This window comes from Schistocerca gregaria, unplaced genomic scaffold (assembly GCF_023897955.1).
Source record: "Schistocerca gregaria isolate iqSchGreg1 unplaced genomic scaffold, iqSchGreg1.2 ptg000248l, whole genome shotgun sequence".
Lineage (NCBI taxonomy): Eukaryota > Metazoa > Arthropoda > Insecta > Orthoptera > Acrididae > Schistocerca > Schistocerca gregaria.
The window spans coordinates 25325-47934 of NW_026061757.1; the positions used below are offsets into that span (position 1 = coordinate 25325).

General features: G+C 38.5%; 1 protein-coding gene across 1 annotated transcript in view; it reads right to left on the bottom strand.

Moving 5' to 3' along the window:
- Positions 1-22610, bottom strand: part of LOC126305103 (rab effector Noc2-like) — an 817922-nt gene that overhangs the window by 23208 nt on the left and 772104 nt on the right. Inside the window, exon 11 of the mRNA XM_049992015.1 lies at positions 10574-10820. Coding sequence (XP_049847972.1) covers positions 10574-10820 — 247 coding nt within the window. The remainder of the gene's footprint in view (positions 1-10573; positions 10821-22610) is intronic.

Here is a 22610-nt window from a genome sequence, read left to right on the forward strand (position 1 = left end):
ATCTGATAAAAATTTGGTCTCCTTCAAATGTATAACATTGAATTAAATGGTACCTCAATCTGAGGAACCGTTTTGGGAAAAAATGCATCAATTTCTTTGTAATTTTTTCAATAACCCAAAGGAGTTTCAAAAATATTCAAAATACTTCTAATTTGTTTAAAAAGTGTGCTGCAAACATATACATTATATACAGTGCCTGAAAGAAATAGGTGTTGATTTTTATATAATATTGAGCCAGAAAAGTACCCTGTATCCTTAAACAAAACATTTCTAGGAATGTATATTTACTCACAAATAAAGTGATTGATTGATCGATTTTATTTCATGTTCCATAGGTCCAACTGTGTTGGGTTCACAAGGAAGTGGAAAGAGTCAGTTTTTTACAAATACATCATGATGATCTTATAGCATATACAGGCATTTGAGTACATAATTATATCAAAGTTTATACAGTAATTTCTTTGTACAGCTATGTAGAAAAAAGATGATACATATTTTCTTAGAATCATTAAAGCATTACAGAAAAACAGATACAGAGCACAAATGGATACAGAGCTCAAGTCAAATAACATTCTTAATGGCATTATGTCAAATTGGATTATATAATATTAAAATCTTACAATTTGTTCATTTAAAAATAAAATCTAGATTGTAAAAAACTCTTTTGAGCATAAATATTTTTAATGCTTTCTTAAATTTACTCTTGCTATGAATCTCTGTCTTTATTTCAGGCAGAAGAGGTTTTGTTCCAGTGTAGTGGACACCATTTTGCACCAAGCTCAGATTTCTATGCTCGCTGTGTATGTCATTCTTCCTCTCTGTGTTATATTCATGATAATTACTATTTGGTTGAAACATCTCTATATTTTTACAGACAAAAGACACAAGTGAAAAAATATATTGGCATGTAGTTGTGTATGTTTTAAGTTTTCAAAAGCTATTTCTGCATGAATCTCTTGGACGTAATCCATGCATAACTCTTAAAGATCGCTTCTGAGCAATTAACACTTTCCTTGCTAATGACTGGTTGCCCCAAAAATAATACTGCGTTCAATGACTGAGTGAAAATAGCCGTAGTATGCCACTTTTGCAGTGTTATGTTCAACACATGTAGTGACAAACTGTAAAGCAATGTAGCAGAGCTAAGCCTCTTACAGAGATCTCTAATATGTGAAGATCAATTCATTTTCTTGTCAATGTGCACTCGAAGAAATTTTGTTGTTTCCATTCTTTCTATTGGCTAATTCCCACATGTCACACGTATCTGCCACTCTTTTTCTATTTTTGTACAGAACTGAATAAGGCTGGTGTTACTGGAATTTAATGAGTGACCATTCACCTTGAACCAATTAACCACATCTGAGTGTGTGCAATTAATGGATTTCTCAAGATTTGTATCTGTCCTGTCTAATAAAAATTGTGGTATCATCAGCAAATAATGTAAATTTGCACAACAGACTTGTGCATGATGGTAGATCATTTATAAAAATCAAGAATAATAGTGGCCCAAGAATTGAACCCTGAGGCACTCCATATGCAATGAAACTCCATTCAGAAGGTGCAGAGACATCATATACTCCACCTGAGCTGTTCAAGACAACTTTTTGTTTCCTGCCTTGGAGATATGACTGTAGCCAATTGCCTGCAACCCTTATTCCTACTAATTTTGTTTCTTTTGAGAGAGTCTGGTGATAAACACAGTCAAATGCTTTAGACAAATCCCAGAAGGCACCATTTCTCATTATGGGTTTCTAGGACTTCATTAGCAAGGGCATAGATTGCGTGTTGTGTTGAACAGCCCTTTTAAAAGCCAAATTGGCTCTTGCTGAGAACTCCATTCTTCACAAGATGATCAGTAATTCTTCCATGTATTAGCTTTTCTAGAATGTTAGAGAAATCTGTCAGCAAAGAGATAGGTTGATAATTAGTTAATTCAGTTTTATTGCCCTTTTTGTACAGGGGCTTCACAATGGCATACTTAAGTCTACTGGGAACAACACCTTTTTGAAGGGAAGCATTGAAAATATAACAGAGTATGTCCCTTACCCACATACAAGGACATTTCAATAAAATATTAGAAATATTATCAATCCCTGTAGAGTTCTTACTTTTTAGAGACATCATGATTTTTTTGAATTTCATCTACAGTGATAGGATTAAAGTGCATTTCTGGAATTGTGTTCGAATATAAAGCTTGACAAAGAGCTATGGCTTTATCAACATTGGATTTGCAGCCAATCTGTTGAGTTACTGATAGGAAGTGTTTATTAAAAATCTCAGCCACTCGGTTATCCACTAGGGTACCTTCATATATGATTTTATTGACATCTACTTTGCTCATTGTATGTCTTCCTGTTTATTTTTTACAATGCTCCAAATTGTTTTTATTTTATTATTAGAATTATCTGTTTTCTTCTCATAATAAAGGGCTTTTGATTTCTGTATTAGTTTCTTTAAAATTTTGTAGTATAATCTATAGTGTTCCCATTTTTCTACATCTTTAGATAATCTTATTGCAACATAAGTTTCCTTTTCGGTTTTACATGACTGTTTTATACATTTTGTAACCAAAGTTTTACATACAGAATTGGAAGCCCTGTTGCTGACCCATTTCTTTGAAAATATTTCTTCAAAAAGAGCATGGAATTCATTTATAAAACAACTAAATTTAGTATCAATATTATCAAAGCTACATACTGAATACCAATCCATTGGCTGCAACCTACGGGTGAAAGTTTCTTTTGCCTCTTTGTTCATTACTCTTATGAACTTCCATTGAGGAAATTGTTTTTTGAACAGATTAACATTACAAAGAGTGAGAATTTGTCCATCATGGTCTGAAAGCCCAATTATAACATGCCTGACAGAATAATTCTTATATCTACTTACTTCTAAAAAAATATTATCTATCATGGTTTGGGACTCAGTTGTAATTCTTGTTGGAAAGTTTATTACTAGTATCAGATTATAAAGGTCATCACACTCTCAAAGTCAAATTTATTCATATTTTCTGTCATAAAGTTTATAGTGAAATCACCTAAAACTACAATATCCTTTGCTTTTGCTTGTAACCCTGACAGCAGGAATTCCATATATGTAGAAAAGTTTGTATGTCACCTGAAGGTGCCTTGTAGACAGCCAGCACTATTATTGTGTAGAAATTAGTTATTATTTCAGTTGCACATGCCTCAAATTGTTGTTCCACACAATATTTTTTAATATCAATAGCTTTTTATGCTACACCATCCTTAACATAAATTGCTACTCCACCTTTGTCTTTACTTTCCCTACTGTAGTATGTTGCTAAACAATAACTTATTATAGATGGCAAGGCACATTTATCAGTAAGATGGTGCTCACTTAAGCACAAAATCTGAGAATTATTTATACAATCCTTTTCATTAATGTTAATAAAGAAGTTGATCTGTTTTGCTTAAGAGGCCTCATATATTTTGATGAAAGAAAGAGATACCTTCCTCTTGATTTTTTATTCTGTTGGTGCTGTTGTTACCTGACTGAGAATCCAAGGGAGTTTGCCATGAGACAGGAGGGAAGAGATACTTGACACTACCTACTGTTGTCCCTTTTTTTTCTGCAGGCCCACGCATAAAAATGGTTGAGATGTGAAAGAGGCTCAGTATTTCTTCTGTACAACAAACTTTTATTTGGATTGCTTGAGGAAGATTTCTTCCCATTTGTTGCATGCGGAATTTCTGTTTTCCCTGTAGATGTCACATCTTTTTCTTCTTCAGATGATGTTAATCTTGTAGGTGAAATCACAACTTCTGTGTAGGAGAGTGTTTTAGATGGACCTAGCACTTCGGTTTGTACCCCAGCTGACAAGTTATTTTTCTCATTTCCATTTTCAGCACAAGGATGTCCTTATATTTCCATTTCTAGGACAGTGTGTGACTTGTTTCCTGTAATTATATTCTCTAATTTAAGGACACATAAATGACTTTGCCTTGTTGCTTAAGTGCATTACATACCTGGTACTTCATGGCAATGACATTTGAGGAAAGATGCATTAGGAAATGCTTTAGCAAATTTCTCTAGTTTACTATTAGTATTTTCAATTTCTTTGTTGACACATGATGTAGGAATTAAGTCATATCTAGTTAGTATGCTCAAGAGGATGACATTTACATTTTGTAAATTGTTTAGGGCTTTCACTGTTTCTCTGTCAGCCTGTTTAGCATTGTTATGGTACACATCATTAGAACCTCCTATTAAGATAACTTCATCATATTTGTTAGTGTCTCCGATAGTTTATTGCAATCCTTTGTTACTTCAAACATAGGTGCAATGGGTTTTACAAAAGATGTTATGTTAATGTTCACTTCACTAAGCATCTTTGAAATATTTTGTCCATGACTATTAGCTAAAATGTGGGCTCGTTGTATTACATTATTTGAAAAGTGAGTCACTACACAATGAAATGCACTTGAAGTATAAAATCTGTAGAGGTCATATACAGACATAAGTTTTATGTAGGTTGTGGACCCCAGGTCAAATTAATTATTTAAAAATTGCATATTGTCTATGGAAGCCTAAACAAGTAAATGACAGTACACCATAAACCAAACAACAGACAATGCAAAAACTGAATTGCTGGGCTCCACAAACATAGGCACCACTGCTTCTGTGAGTCATTCACTATGGTATAATCTTTTTTTCCATTTCCAAAATAACTACAACACTTGTCACAGAGAGAATTTTAAACTTCAAACACACCATTTAAAACTCTGTGCTCAAACACCAGAGTACATGGAGTTAGAAATGTTCAATAAAATAAAAGGTTGTAATATATTTACCATGGAACTTGGTTCTCTGAAAAAATTGCTTTTTAATCTTTGGGTGGAAAAGTGCTATTACTCTGTTGAAGAATTCATTGAAGAAAGTTGCACAGCTTGAACAAAGGAGTCATATATTTCATCTTTGTACACTGAAAACTACAATAAGTATTTGTGTAATTATGTCTCAGAAATGTATATAAAGTAATGAAACTTTTGTAGGTCTCCTAAAATGTTCTTATTATAAAATTTAACATGTTGTCTATACAAACAAACTGAATTATTTGAAAACTTTGTGTAAGAAAATGCATAGATCTCATACATTTCACTGGTGAAATGAACTGCCAGTGAGGACTACACTCAAATAAACACGATCAGCCAGGGAAGTCACAGGGCCATACCTGAGCTTTACGGGTTTCATACATTCATGATGTTTCATAGATCCCATCAAGTTTAAATTTGAATTAGTTAAATATGATATGACATACTTTTTAGTACATAAATCCATAGTAAGGAGATCTGTAGTATATGCAGAACTGGGCCTTGCATATTTGACCAACACCTTCATGAATTTACTTTGCAGGTGAGGCATAACCCCTGCATTATCTCATGCAGCTATTTGTCAACAGATTCACTGATCTGAGCCTCCTGCATCTGCCAGCTGCAGTGCACCACTACATGGTGTGCAGATCATGGTAAACTGTGCTGCAGCACAGGCATCTACTTGTGTCCACATGATAACGTGTCCACATAACACTCTATCTGTGTTCCTCTACGATGTTGCTGCTGTAGACTGCCAGCCATACCTGAGATTATGCTACAGACACCAATGCCTGCCACTCATGTTACCCAACTGACAGTGTTACCTCAGGCCTTCACCAGGCTCAAAGTTGCTGCCAAGCAACCACTGCTCCAGAAGACTTTACTTCCTCAACTCAATACTGCTACAGATGATTGAACTGAATTTAGTTCAAACTCAATGAACAGTGCTGCTTCAAGAATGCCAATCAATCATTACTTTATTACAACAGTGGACAAGGCACTATAGTTGGAGATGAGGGTATCGGTTTTGTGTGTTTTTTTCTCAGTGCTCATCTTTCATCCACCAAATACTTCAGTTGGCATCATGGATACTAGCTTCATGATACATGTGACACTCACAGTTTGTGTATATTCTCAGTGTTGTACTCTTCTCTATGACTACGATGGATTCTGTTGTATTACGATGCTGATAAAACTGCAAATCTTGCAGAAGGCAGACAGTTGACTTCCTCACCACACTTGTGTTTGGTCAGGCAATTGTGGAGATGCCTCTCCTTCCACTGCCCCCACTGCTAGGCCAGATGCTGTTCTGCCTCCCTCTGTGGCACCTCCGAGTCTGGGACCAGCTACCACTATACCACTAGCACACTTGCTGCTAGCTGGCCCAGCATGGACATATACACTGCTGGCCCACCTGCTCCACAACACCAGCCTGCATGTCACTTGTCCCAGAACTTCTTTCACTTCCTGCACCACAGATTCTGCCAGCTCCTTTGCTGCAGGTCCCGTCGACGCGTGCAAGAATGGATACTGTCTGCTCTGATACCATCTGCTCCAGCTCAATCAGCTTCAGCACCTGATCACAGTTTTCTGGCTGCTGCACCATCTCCTGGCCTCACGTGTCACCTGGATGCCTCCCCTCCACCACAGTGAGCCCCGTGATGCTATGTTGTGTCATTATTTGCCCAGATGATGCAGAAATATCTGGCCCTCTTCCTGTGGATGGTGGTGCCCAGACAGGATGAGAATGATGGGGTCACTTGACTACTTGCATGTTTTCTACTATATTGATCTTGCTTGTGTGGATGTTGGTGAGGCAGTTATTCACACTCCTTGTGTTGTGCTAGCTTGTATTCACATCTTCCCAAGGTGGAGTGTGTCCACCATGTACCAGACATGGACTGTTCTCTTCTTATTTTTCACACCTATGTTCATTTGTTCAGTAGGCTTTCCTTTATAATTCATGTTCCTGTCAAGCAGCTGCCCCTTCTTGAGACTGTTCTCTCTTCCACGTAATTGGGCTGTTTGTTCCTATGTTCTTCCTGTGTGCATTCCCTTACATGCTTTTGTCAGCCTGGGTCTTTCTCATGCATTCAGGTTCCAGTTTCTTTGCTACATATTCTCACTCACTAGAGCTCTCATTGTCTCCAGCCCATTCATTCCAGGGTAGGGCGACTCTGAACCTGCTACAATTTTTCCCATTGCATTGAGGCAGATCATCCAAAGGTTTTTGTGTTTGTGCCTAGTTGGGTCACTGCCAGCCCATTGCTGCCCTGTTATTGTGCCATATGGCATTCCAATTCTTGTTCACAGGCTTCTATGACAAAAGTTGTTCTGGTTTCACCCTGTCAGTTGTTGACCACTTTGAGGCTGATGCCAGCTCTTTCATCTGTCCAGTCATCCATGACTCTGTTCCAGCCAGCCCTCTAGCTGCCAGCTGAGCTAGTGCTGCAGCTGTCATTGGTGCCACCTCTGCAGCCATTTCTGCACTAGATAGGGCCATCCACACTTGCACCGCTATGGCTGTCCCTTTTGTGGCTGACCCTCTCTATGATGGCATCACTGCTGCCTATTTTGGCATTGCCACAGCAATCCCTGTGACTGTACTCACTGTTAATACCAGGCCTCTCAACAATGCTGCTGTTGCCACCACTGCCACTTTCTCAGTGGATATTGTTCCTGCCGGCCCTGTGGTTCCTTCGTTTTTCATGCCAACTCCCTCTTGCTAGGCCCACTTGATGTCATTCTGACCACTGCCATTGCCACGATCACCTCTTCCTTTACCTTCCCTGCATACCTCCAGCAGTCCCTGCTGGTGCCACCAATCACATTGTGTGTCCTTCCAGGCCTGAGTTGGACCTCTATGTACTCTTTTCTCCTGGCTCAGCCTTTGTCTGTGTCTTTCCCATAATCACCTACATCAGACTGCTGCATTTCCTACAAGAAGACATCATGCTTTTTTTTTGGTCAGAATCACTCTTTTTGTTCACTGCCTGATTGTCTTATTGTCTCATCCCAGTCCACTCTGGTGGCTGCCAAGAGCCTGCTTTCCTGGTTGCTGCACTTTTCTGAGATGGTTGCACCATCTGCCGCAAGGGGGAAGGAGTCACCACATATTCAGCCACCACACTTGTGGATATGCTTCCAGGCCAGGTGTGGCACCAACATTATCTCAGGCTGCTGTCTGCCTACAGATTCGTTGAGCAGTTTACCACCAAGCCTCCTGCAACCACCATTACATGATGTGCAGACCATAGTAAATAGCACTGCTGTCTTAGGCACCTACTTGTGTTCACTGGCTCACATGTTCTCATGACAGTGCCCGTGTTCCTCTGCAGTGAGTACTTAGCAAGCCACTGAGCCCTTGGCAGCCAGTTCACCTGTGGCCTACAGACAGTTCGCCAGCCTCACCTGAGACTATGATCCATACCCTGACACCTGCCACTGCTGCTACCCAACTGACAGTACTGCCTTGTGCTTTCACAACACTCCCAGTTTCTGCCATGCAGCCACCACTTCAGAAGACCTCGTTTTGTTAGCTACACACTGCTACCAATGATTGTGGAATTTGTCCTAGTGGGCACTGACTATGTATTGTCACATAAGATTATTTCCATTGTTTTCCTGTATTATCACAGGACACTTCAGTGTTATTGCTGTGTGGACCTTTGTCCTCAAACTGTAATGACTTTAGTTCTTGCTCAGTAAACAAATGATGTGACTTCAAGCTTGCCTTTTAGTCACTACCTTAGTAAACAACTCGGCAGGTCGCTTTAAGGTCTTCAAGGATGTAGAGTATGGCATAAGATATATCACACACAAATGTGCAAATGCTGACACACACACACACACACACACACACACACACACACACACACACACACACACACAAACGTGTTCTCTCGATAACTGCTCTCTAAATCTCTAAACTCCATGGTCAAATCATCATTTACAATTCTGTGGGAAAATATTTTTCTTCTGCAACCTGAAACTACCTGGTCACTATATCTTATTGCTAAATTTTTATCATCATGATCAGATAAACTATTGGCCATTGGTTTTACATCTATTGACTATAGGTTGTTGGGTATAAAAACAAATTGTCAGTGGCTATTGCATTATGTCTTCAGCCCTCACAAGGAATTTTACTGTGGGAAATAATACAAAACTGGGAATCAACGACCCTAGGTATCCTCAGTCATTGCCAAGTGATAGAAAATCAACATTAAAGTCCACACAAACAATGATTCTCCAGTTAAGTCTGTGTACGATTATTAAAACTGTCTCTACATGCTTTATTAAGCTTAAGATATTTATTCTCTTAGTTAAAATTTTATTGAACATCTTGCTTAGGTGATGGTCAACAGCATGTGCAAATTTTACAAAATGCATAACATTGTGCTGTCTGTGTTAATGTTATTTATTCTGCTACTTGTTTCAATTGAGACTCAGCAAAAAAAGAAAGGAAAAAAAGGATCATTTAGTATTGTCACAGTGTCCACTTTTGTATGTTGTACAGCTGCCCTTAGGTGAGGGTTTAAAACTGAAACCAGTAGCAGAATAAATAACATTATCATAGACAGCACAATGTTATAAATTTTGTAAAACTTTATTGCAAGGGGAATCCTATTGATACTGAACAATAACACAAAGGGGAATGAAGAAAAAAAGTGCAAAGAACTAAGAGAACACACTATGTTCTTACACATCAATTGTATACAACTGAGAACACAATGGCTCTTTTGCATAATTGCAAATGTGAAATTATTGAGTAACATCCACCACTAATATATAGCTAATGATTTCCACCACTTCATTTTTCAATAAAGTTTCTGACATGACATTTTGACAGGAATGCTCTCATATATTTACACTTTACAGTTTCCATATAATGGTGACGTGCTCATTGAATCTTAGCATGAGAATCTAAGAAATGGTGCCTTGCGATAGTAATCAACTGAAACCTCTGCAGTAAATATTACTGTAGTCAATGTTGAAGATTCTGTTTTTTATTACATCTAACAAGGCAGCTTGTCACTGTTCTTGTTACTGAAAAGTTGACTTATTTAGTTATAAATAAAATTATCATCTGGCTGACAGATTAGATTACTCCACTTACGCCTTTAGGTAGGATTTATTACTCAGTTTTTTCCACACAAGCAATTACTTTAGTATTGAAATGAAATGTAATATTAGAATGTTGTTGTCAGCATAGTAGGAGCAGAAATTGACTATTGTTAAATTTATTTGAGGTGTTAACGTATCTCTGCTGTCAATTCAACAAAATTGCAGGTAGTAGACATGTAGTTACCTCTTTCACAAATAATGCTTTCTGTAAATACAAACTTAATTCTCTAATGATTATCATTTAATTTTTTATCATAGAGGTATTTCAAGACAGGTGTTGTTGTTGTTGTGGTCTTCAGTCCTGAGACTGGTTTGATGCAGCTCTCCATGCTACTCTATCCTGTGCAAGCTTCTTTAAGACAGGTAGAGAACCATATTACCTTCTCCTACATCACTCTCATGTCTATATTTAATTAGTCTGAATTTGTAACATGCATTTTAAATAGGTAGGAAATGTAAAAATATAATTATATGTAGGATGTTATCTTTTACTTATCACTACATTTAAGGCTAAGAGAAAGTTACTTTTTATATTTCTGTTTGTTTCTAGGTTACCTTGTCTTTGAAGTGATTCCACAGATTTAGCTACAATACTTAATATAACTACTCACATGTGGCTGGAACTTGGAGAACGCTGGGCTGAATAGGGTGCGACTTCAGGTCCCTCTGTAATACTGTTTGGAATTGTTGCCTCCCAGAGTGAATTACTGGCACTGAAAGAATTTGTTGTCATTCCCATCAAACTCTGCTGTCGCATAATTTCTGGCTGGTTAATGCTGCTTTGTCTGCTGTACATGACACTGGACATACTTGCGGTCTCAGATTGATAAAAATCTGTGCTAGCACCAAGGTATGCCACTGTGTGAGACAAGAAAGAAATAAACCACAAAACTTAGACAGTGTATTCTCCATAATATACAAGTCAGTTAAATTTTATTAGACTGCTATTTAATTTATACTGCTTGTGGTGTAGCAAGGATAGACTAGGTAGCAGAAAGGAAGGTAGTCAACAGGGATTAGTTCTCATTGCCACAAGGTATTTTCCTTTATTTTACCAACAGTTAGGCCATTAGATATGATATTCCGTTTATGATGTATTCAATATCCACTTTATATTTTTGTTTCACAGGCACTGATTTCAAAGTGAAATATCAAAAAGGTCATAGAATATTTAAGGAGATGCTTTCTGTTACTGAATAATTTTGTGGGTAGTGAGACCTTATGAAGTTACCACTGATAATAACATAACTAAAGTTACTCTTACTACCAACATGATGGAAATACAACAATGGCAACCAGATATCTGGCCATCACAATGCTGATGATTATTACGAACCAACATCTTTGTAAGGATTCAAAATAAATAACCCACAAAACAATATCCATGGACATTGCTGGAATTAAAAAATTGAGGAATGAGTATTTACACCAACATATTTGAAAACTGAAACAAATGAGTGATAACTGAAATTGATTTTACACCCAGATTGCATCCCTGACAAGATGCAAATTATTTGGATTGCAGGACAGTACATGACTTAGTGAATTCAATTTGGAATGGCACCTGTACATAATGCAGCCACAGACTCTAAATCTTGTGGTGTGAATTGAAAGGATGTCTGGATATGTCCCGAAGGTATCACACATCTTAAACGTTCTACATGAGTTTCTGTTGCATCAACAGCAATTGCTCAAGGACTGTGATGGATAGCTTTCTGAACAGTCGTATCAGCCATGTCTTAAACACACTTGGTGTGCAAGATATCAGAATATGTACAGACATGGAATCAGGGTTGCATATTTTTCTCAGACAGTGTACAGACATGCTATCAGTGATGCCTATTGTTGTTCAGAACAGGTTTCCACAGTCTTTTCCATATGTGGCTAGGTAGTTCCCTGCTGAAATATGGCTTGTGGAGTTGCTTCTAGGAGGAGCAGTAGATTGTGCTTGTAAACCTTCCTGACATACTGAGTTTATTCAGGTTGCCTCAGTATAAAGGAATCAAGAACACTTGTTAGTTAGTTAGTTAGTTACATGTCCCATGGCTCAAACTGCATCCTAGATCCTAATGCTGTGGAACAAGTCATTTTACATTCCCACTTCTTTCTTTCTTTTTGTAGTTCCTACCCCACTTTTCACACATTACAGTGATAGAAATTCTCCTCTAGAATAGAAGGCCTTGTTGAGGAGAAATTTTCTCAGTTGGTTTTCAGATTTTTCTTCATGGTCTGTCAGACATTTATATCACTGGGTCAGTGATCAAAACTTTTGTTGCAGCATTTGTTCTGTTTGAACTGTTCTGGTTTATTTACAAGAAACTTCATAAGGGAATAAATATACTGTGAAGCAATACTGTGAATGCCCAACTCCTTAAACACATATCTACAAGATTATTGTGGGTGATCACCACATACTATTCTTGCAGCTCATTTTTGCATAATGAAGACTTGCTTTCTTAAAGATGAATTACCCCATTACATTATTCCATGTGACATTATTGAATGAAAATATGCAAAATATGTCAACCTACTAATTTGTCTATCCTCGAGATCTTCAGTGATCCTAAGTGCAAATGTGGATGAAATAAGTTGTTTGAGGAGTTCCAAAACGTTATTTTTCCAAATTACATTCTCATCAATATGAACACCTAAGAGTTTTGAAGTTTCCACCCTACTTATTATTTCCTCACCATGTGTTACACTTTTTATTTAAGTAGTACCCCTAGATATGCAGAATTGAATATTTTGTGTCTTTTTATAATTGAGGATGAGACAATTAACAGAAAATTAGTCAGTAACTCTTTTAAGAACACTGTTTATCATTTCTTCTATTTCTATATGTATGCATGGATTGACTGCAGTATTAGTGCTATATACAAAAAGAACTAATTCTGCTTGTTGTACATTAGACAGAAGATCATTTACCTATACGAGGAACAATAGTGGACATAAGGCTGAGCCCTGGGGTACCACATATGCAGTTTCTCCCCAGTCAGAATTATGCCCCCAGACTATATTGCTTGAATTACTAAGTACAACTTCCTGTGTTCTTCTGGTTGACATGAGGTTATCCATTGATTGCCTATCCAAGGGGACTACTCTCCCCCCCCTCCAGCCTCTGAATAAAAATAAAATAAAGGTAATAAAAAATACAGAATTATTTTTTCAGAGCTACATATTTTCAATTTTTTTACAAAACAACCTTATCTCCTTCAAAATACTCTCCATTATAACTAATACATTTGTCCCACTGGTGCTTCAACAGTTCAAAACATTTTTTGCAGTCATCTTTAGAAATGGCTGACAGCTCCTCCCTTGTTGTTTATTTTTTATTTTTTAGTATTGTCGACTCAGTGTTCTTCCATACCCCCTTTCATGCATGGACATGAGAAAAAGTCAGACAGAGCCAGGTCAGGTGAGTAAGGCACACCGGGCAGCATTAAGTGTTTCAACCTGATGTTCCTTTTGATTGTCGGTCAGAACCTGAGGAACAAACTTGGCAGCAATGTTTTTCATTCCCAAATATTCTGTTACAATTCACAGAGATGATCTCCAAGATAACCCACTAATCTCTGACAGTTGATCAATTGGCTGTTGACTGTCTGTGAGCACAAACTCTCAAATTTTTCAATATTTTCATTGATTTGGGCAGTTGATGGACATCCAGAATGAGGTTTGCCATCAATCAACATGTCACCATTTTTAAATTGAGCGAACTACTAATACTCTTGCATTTTTCCCATAGCATCATCTTGGTAAGTTGTTTCCAACATTAAAACAGTGTCAGCAGCATTTTTGCTGAATAGAAAATAAAATTTCACAGCTGCATCTTGTTCACTTAAACTTGCCATCATAAAAAATGAAACAAGAACAAAACAACACTAGCAAAAACAATCACTTCAGACAAACAAGACAAGCCAGGTCGACAACACAGGCAGCACTGAACTGGCAACGAGTTGTGCTCTACACACCTAGCGGCAGAAACATGTACTACACAAGCTCTGCCCATGGCAATGTCACTATGTTTTTTTTCCTGTTTTTTTTTTTCATTTGCATTTTTTTGGGGTGGGGTGGGGGGAGGAGTGGTGGGGAGAGGTACTCCCTCATACCATCAATTCCATAAAACATCAATTTACCTAGGAGAATACTATAAGTCACACAGTCAGATGCCTCAGATAGGTCACAGGAAATACCAACTGGTATTGCCCTATTGGCATTTCAGATGAGCCCACTTTGCATGTGTCATTCAGTGATATAGGGTACAGAGTGTTGTCAACCTGAGTAGCTCCTAAAGTGCATACAGCCATCACTGTATAGGCTGAAGTGAGACACATCCAAAAATACTCCTGTTTTGCTCTCTGCCTGCCTGTCAAATCACTTATATCCTCGTTTTAGTCTGAGGAGTTCATGGTTTCTGAATAATGGGAGCTGACACAAAAGAATGTGTGTTACCAGACTAGCCTTTATTGAACTCACAGAACAACAGATCCATATATGTTGGAGGACTCAAGCATCAAGCAAACACTATGGAAAAAATTCTGTATTGTCCATTTTACCCAGATAGAAATCAGCCATTACGTGGGTCACACTGAGTGGCTTTATATGACACTGTTTCATCCCTTTGATCATTCATTGCTGTGTAGCAGAATGCCCATACAAGGTGAAATAATATTATATGACACTCATTTCCTGCAGATTGACCATTCTATCTTTTTCAAACTCATTTTCATTCTGATACTGTTTCATTTAATGTTGACAACGCATACTGGCATATTTACTGCTGCTGCTTTGTTTTGTAGCTCTTCACTGATGAGCCTGATAAAATACCAACCTTTCTGGTGACACATGAGTGGGTATGCTGAACACACTCCATATCTCGGTATTCTTAATCACTTATTGGTGGTACACTGTTCCATACATTCTTATAGTTGTGATTGTATTCAGTCATTCCTTCTGAATGATACATTACTGTATATGAGCCAGCCTTTCAAATAGTCAGAAGACATGTGTTGTCCTTTTATAATAAACTGTCTCGGGATTCAGATGACCTGGTAAATATTCTTCTTGCAACTGAAATCCTTGAGCAAATATTTGTTGGCAGCCAAAGTTGAGAAAAGACAAAGTGGACAATGATAGAGAGAATGTGAAAGATTGTTGACATAAAGTGATGAATAGAAGAAAATTCCCTTCTTGTTATAAGATGCCTTTGTGCAGAGATATAATACCAACCATCTTCAGTTTTCAAAATAGTGTCAAATGATTTAATTTAATTTCCATTACTTATTCACGTTATGTGTCTGTCTCCATAGCCAAGTCAACAATTCCTAGTACTGCCAAGTATCTTTCCTTCTTGGGAGAAATATAATGTAGTTCACTTAGTCTTGTGGAACAACTGCAGAGCTACATGAAAGAGAACCAGCAGTTCTAGTTTTAAAAGCTGACACTGATGGTCAAGAGAAGACCAGTGTGATATTCAAATGCCCTTCAAATATTGCTATTTCTGGGGATGAAACTGAAGTATTTCAGCAACACTATGTGGTTTTCTGAGCAACAGAACAAGGTCACTTCACAATGAAATGCAAGTTTATACATTGAAGCACCAAATAAACTGGTAAAGGTATGCATACTCAAATACGCAGACATGTAAACAGGCAGAATATGGCACTGTGGTTGGCAACACCTATATGAGACAAAAAGTATCTGGTGCAGTTGTTAGATTGGTTACTGCTGCTACAGTGGCAGGTTATCAAGATTTAAGTGTGTTTGAACATGGCATTATAGTCAGTGCACAAGCAATGGGGCATATCCTCTCCGAGGTAGTGATAAAGTGGGGATTTTCTTTACGACCATTTCACAAGTGTAACGTGAATATTAGGAATCCTGTAAAAGATCAAATCTTCAACATCACTGTGGCTGGAAAAAGATCCTACAATAACAAGACCAATGATGACTGAAGAGAATTGTTCAATGTGACAGAAGTGCAACCCTTCAACATATTGCTGCAGATTTCAATTTTGGGCCATAAGAATGTGTCATTGTGTGAGCCATTCAACGAGACATCATCGATATGGGCTTTCAGAGCCAAAGACGCACCTATTTACCCTTGATAACTGCATGACACAAAGCTTTGCACCTCATATGCACATTTGACAGTTGATGAATGGAAACATGTTGCCTTGTTGGACAAATCTTGTTTCAAATTGTATCAAGCAGATGGACATGTACAGGTATGGGGACAATCCCACGAATCCATGGACCCTACATGTCGGCAGGGGACTGTTCAAGCTGGTAGAAGCTCTGTAATGGTGTGGGGAATGTGCAGTTGGAGTGATATGTGACTCCTGATTTGTCTAGATATGACTGACAGGTGACACGTACGTAAGCATCCTGTCAGATCAGCATTCATTCACGTCCATTGTGCATTCTGATGGATATGGGCAATTCCAGCAGGATAATGTGACATCCCACATGTCCAGAATTGCTACAGACTGGCTCCAGGAATAGTCTTTTGAGTTTAAACACTTTTGATGCCCTCAAAACTCCCCAGACATGAACATTACTGAGCATATCTGGGATGCCTTGCAACATGCTGTTCAGCAGAGATCTCCATCCCTTCATACTCATGGATTTATGGGCAGCCCTGCAAGGTTCATGGTGTCAGTTCCCTCCAGCAGTCGTGTCCATTCCACATCGTGTTGCAGCACTTCTGCATGCTCACGGGGGCCCTACACGAGATTAGGCAGGTGTATCTGTTCCTTTGGCTCTTCAGTGTATATTCTTCAGTAGTCTTTTTGTATGGCTGGATTTTATTGTTGGCTCCATGTTTTGTACTGTTCAGAGTGAAACAAGTGATTAGTTTTGTAAGAGAGATTGAGGTATCTTTGTTTCTGGAACAAATGTTGAATTGGGTACAGGAGGTAGGACTGTGTGGGCAGCAGAACATAAAGTACTTGAATTATTTTTTGTGGGTACTGAAAAGGGTCTCTTTGCATGTTTTAAAGGTTTAATCTCAGTATCTGTGTTCTAGTACTCAGATTAATTATGATAAACATTGTAAAGAAACCTGAAAATAAAATGATAAATCAAACAAAAGTCAAGAAAGGTGCATGCAAACAGTGGAATGTACCACATTAGATTTAAAGCAATATAAAAGAACACTGTTACCTGTTCATATAAAATTCTTGGAAGCAATACCATCTATTATACATTCCTGTTTTTTGTATTAATGAGTGTTTATAATTTAACATAGAACAAACTGTGTCATGTGAAAGTTGTTTTGCATACAGAAAGCAACATATGCTATTTCTAAGAGTCCTCAAAAGTAATGCATTTGTAAACTCAGGTCTGAGTAATTTCAAACAATGCTATCTGTCATTAATAAGCAACCTACATACAACAGAATAAAAGATGTAACAACTGCTAAATTTAAGTACTTTCTATTTCTTAGAATGGTTAGTGTCTAATAATTATACTTCTCAAGCTAGAAGAGATATATGTTTAACAAACAGTATTAGAAAATCATAGCTAACAAAAGGGGCCAATCATAAACAGGTGCTTCATAGGGAATATAAGTACTGAAAACAAGTGACAATATTGAATGTCTTACTACATATTATGTTAGTTTTTTCATATACCATATCATTTGTATAGTGCTCACACACAAGTACAACTAGAAAAGATAATGAAACAGAAAATACACACAAACTGAAACAGCAAGCAGAAGAGACAACAACTGAAAACAAAATTCAGGAATTAACATGAAGGAAAGATAAATAGCATAAATGAAACTATAGTTCATTCAGTACAAGTACATATACAGTAACTCATAATATTCATTTGGACTTGTTTATTTGTTTTTCAAGAGATGAGAGACAACACAGGAGCATGAAAGATAGAGCAAAAGATTATACAGTCTAGGATTAAAAAAAAAATGATAACAGGGGAAGCAGGGTAAAAGAAATTTATATGGCAGATATAAATAGCATTTTCACTCACCAGTTAACTGAAACTACTCACCTGTTGTGTCTCTCATCTCATGAAGGGCAACCTTTATTTCCTGAAACTTCAGTGATCATTAGCATCAGTCGGAACCTCTTTATCTTCACTCACATTGTTGTAAGTTGTCATGCTGAAATTTGTTTGGATTGAAAGGGTAAATCCCACATGCCTTAAACCCTGACTGCCATTTGTCCATGCTAGCGACCTTAATATACGCCTTATTAAAAAGTTCTGCTAACTCATATTGTGTAATTTTTTGATACACTTGTGACTTCATATACATGTCACATTCACGATTGAAGGCTGATTTCAAAGAAGAGAACAATGTAACATCTAGTGGTTGAAGCTTATGAGAAGTGTGTGTAGGTATGGTTACCATGACAGTATAATGTTTTTTACAAAATTTAAAAATATCACGTGAAATGTGGCTGCTGTGATTATCTAAAACCAGCAGCACAGGGTCATCAATAGTTGATTTTACACTGTTCTGAAGATGTGGGATCCATTCGAAAACTAATGACTCATTGGACTGGCCATTGACGGAACAACCATATATTGCCCCAACTGGATTACCTTTGCTTCAGAGATTTGACATCCTCTACCTGGGGAAGATAAACATAGGGGGCATGTAGGTACCAGTAGCACTGAAACAACATATCACAGTCACGTTTTCCCCCCTTTCCCAAGACGTGGTCCCACCTATTTGTTTAACATCTTTAGGAGCCAAAATTCTCTTTGGTTTTTGTACAGTATTTTTCCCCGTTTCATCGATGTTCAACACTCACCCCTCTTTAAATTTGTATTGTTCTAAGTTTTTAAAATATGCATTAACCTCTTCTTCATTAAATGCCTGTATTCTGTTAATGCTAGTTGCTTCAGGTTTTCTCATGCTAATACTTGAGTTTCTTTTTAAAAATAGAGCTAACCAATCCTTTCCAGGTAACCTAGATGACTTATCAAAATTGTTTGCTATGTTGTTAGCCTCTGCATACTCAAATTCAATCTTTCACAGCTAGATGCATGTAATGGCATAGAACAGCTTCGTCATTGTAATAACATGATCCCTAATCTCATTTTCCTGTTCTGTGGAAAATGTTAGGTTTCTTCCAAGTTTTGGACCATCGGTATTTTTAACTTTCATTCTCGTTCGCAGAGTAGCTTCATGAATCCTGAAAGCTCTTGATGCTTCTCGTATTTTTCTTCCACATTTGATGGCATCAAGAGCCTTACAAAATTCCTCTTGCATCCATTTTGTTTCTGGGTTTTTCTTTTATAATATGTACCCATTTGAAACTAAAAAAAACCTCGTTAATATTGAAAATATAACCTGCAAGGGGGAATACCACGCACTTCAACAGCTGCGTGGCATTACCACACTGTAAGTTCGATGACTAACCTAAGCATAACTCGGAATGTGATTCAAATAGCGGGACAAATCTACAATTAAATTAAAATTTTCATCTAGGGTTAGTAGCTGATACGCAACAATTACATTGAAGCAACTTATAATAGCACTTACCTTGCAAAATACAGCTCACCAAAATTACATGAGACACGACGTTAAATAAACAATACTTCACTGTTCCAACAACGCCACTGGACAATGGCTGGTCTAAGCTGCGTAGTAGTTGTTACTCCTGCCTGCAGGGTGTAGCACCAACTGGGAACAGGTTGCGTCATTCAAACTGCGTAAATCAGCCTGCGTGGGATTACCCAATGTGCGTAATTCCCCCACCTTCCCCTACGCTGCTTCTGTCTGCTACGTGGCATGGTGGCCTCTGCAGACGGAAGTGTGGGAGGGGTCATAGGCACAGCTTCCCTTCCCCTCAAAGTTAGGGTCATGTAATGCAGTTCCAGTCACTAAGGCAGAAGCATTTTGTAAAATTCCAAATGCAACAGGGGATATTTGGTCGGTAATTTTATTCTCCTCGGGATTTGCTGTAGTCAGCAAATTCAGGAAACTGTCGGCAGCTGAAGACGAAGGAGCAGGCGGACATTGCATCGTCTCAGATGGTAATGGAGGATACAAAGACGATGGAGGGTGGGGGCTCTGCTCACTCTCCACACACAGGCAGCTCAGAAGGAGCCAATTCGTGAGCAGGTGGGGTGCTGGAGATAACTTATTCGCCACCACAGACGGGAGTTATCATGGCATCGAGAGGAGCAGGGGACAAAATCGACGCGGAGGAGGTTGGCGCAGAAGGCACAGCCAAATCCTCACCACCACCATCCTGAGTGCGATGTGTCCACTTTCATTGCATAGGAAGCAGGTTTCCTCTTGACCAGTATACATGACACGGACATGGTAACCACGCATTTGTAAATGTTATGGAATTTTGACATGCATTTCCACAGAATGAGTTCCACTACAACACTGTAACCTGTGTTGAGTAGACCAGCATTCATGACGGTTGAACACTCCAACATTGGTATTTCCGATTTCAGCATGTGCGAGTGACACCATACCAACGGAATTATCGCGATGCTTGAACGGCACTTGATAACTATGTCATGACAGTAATCTTTCAACGTAAAGGGAGGTCCATAAATTTCACGTACAACACGTACTCGTCTGCATCAAAATAAACGGTGTGGACCTGATCATATTTCACATGAATTGTATCGACAAGCCAACTATGGATTGTTAGAGATCCGGGCTGCACGTGCCGTGTTGTTTTAGAGAAAGCAAAACTTACAGTACCTTTTGTGGAATACACGTGGAAACCACGGTAGCCATTACGGAATGGGCGACGCCACTGCAAGTAGAAGAATATCAAGAGATAATGAGGCGGAGCGGAGGTGCTATGACTCACTGGGCAGACGGAACAACACCAACGGTATAAACTTCACACAAGCGACGCTACGGCAAGTGAAATAAACAAGAACCTACCTGCTCGGTGCTCGAAGAGGAACTGATCAAATGTACAGTACAACTGACATGTGCTGAGAGAGGTAATTACCAGACATGTGTTACAGTGTTGCCAGATTGCCACTCTTTAACGTCCTTTTTCTACTAGCTGTACTCGCTGGAAGAAATTTTGTGACAGACATTTTTTTATCGCTGGCATGTGAGGAGTCACTCTGCGAAGCCAGAGTGCACGAATTTTGCTTCAACCTGTATAGTTTGTTTCGTTTTCATTTGACTGCCCCCTACACTAGCAGAACAGCAACTGAACAAGGTAGCACTGTGGGATGGCGATATGTACATATACAGATGGTGGTAGTATCACGTACACAAAGACTAAAAGGACAGAGCATTGCTGGAGTTGGCATTTATACTCAAGTGATTCATGTGAAAATATTATGGCTGCATGAGAGGAATTAACAGACTTCGAATGCGGAATCGTAGATGGACTAGACCCCTGCGACACTCCATTCGTTAGTGAATTCAATATTCCGAGATCCACAGTGTCAAGAGTGTGCCAAGAATACCAAATTTCAGGTATTACCATTCACCATGGACAACAGTGGCTGATGGCCTTCACTTAACGATCAGGAGCAGTGGTGTTTGTGTAAAGTTGTCATTGCTAACAGACAAGCAACACTGCGTGAAATAACCGCATAAATCACTGAAGGATGTATGACGAACATATGCATTAGGACAGTACGGCGAAATTTCATTCTAATGGGTTGTGGCAGAAGACTACGGATGCGGGGTGTCTTTGCTCACAGCATGACATGGTCTGCAACGCTTCTCCTGTGTCCGTGAGTGAATCAGTTGGACCCTAGATGACTGGAAAACCGTGACCTGTTCAGATAGTTCAGATTTCATTTGCTAAGAGGTGATGGCAGAGTTTGAGTGTGAAGCAGACTCCACGAAGCCATGGATCTATGTTGTCAACAAGCTGGCGGTGGTTCCCTAATGGTGTGGGCTGTGTATATATGGAATGGACTGGTTCTTCTGGCCAAATGAATCGATCACTGACTGGAAATGGTTATGTCTGGCTGCTTGGACCCCATTCATGTATTTCATGTTCCCAAGCAACAATGGAATTTTTATGGATGACAGGGCGCAGTGCCACCAAGCCACAATTTTCGTAATGGCTTTGAAGAACGTTCTGAACAGTTCGAGCGAACGATATGGCCACCCATATCTCGCGAATTTAATCCCACTGGACTTTTATGGGACATAATCGAGACGTTGGTCCATGCACAAAATCCTGCACCAGCAACATTTTCGCTGTTATGGATGGCTCAGTATTTCTGAAGGAGACTTCCAATGGCTCGTTGAGTCCATGTTACGTCGAGTCGCTGCACTACGCTGGGAAAGAGGAGGCCCGAGACGATATTAGGAGGTATCCGATGACTTTTGTGACTTCAGTGTACCTGATAACAACATCAGTGCTTATTAATGAAACTGTAATTGTATGGGGTACATGTACCAAACAAAATTTGTTACTGGATTGAGGGTTTATCGGTAAAAATAATGCAGCGTGTTACATCAGATGGAGAGCTAAGGACAGAAATAGAAGTAAATTCATTTGTGACCCAAGAATTGGGTTGGGACACTTATTGTTGATATTGTATATTAATAACCTGACAGGTAACATTAATAATAACCTCAGACTCTCTGCAGATAATGAATTATCTATAATGAAGTACAATCTGGAAAAAAATTGCACTTATGTCTAACCAAATATTGATAAGATT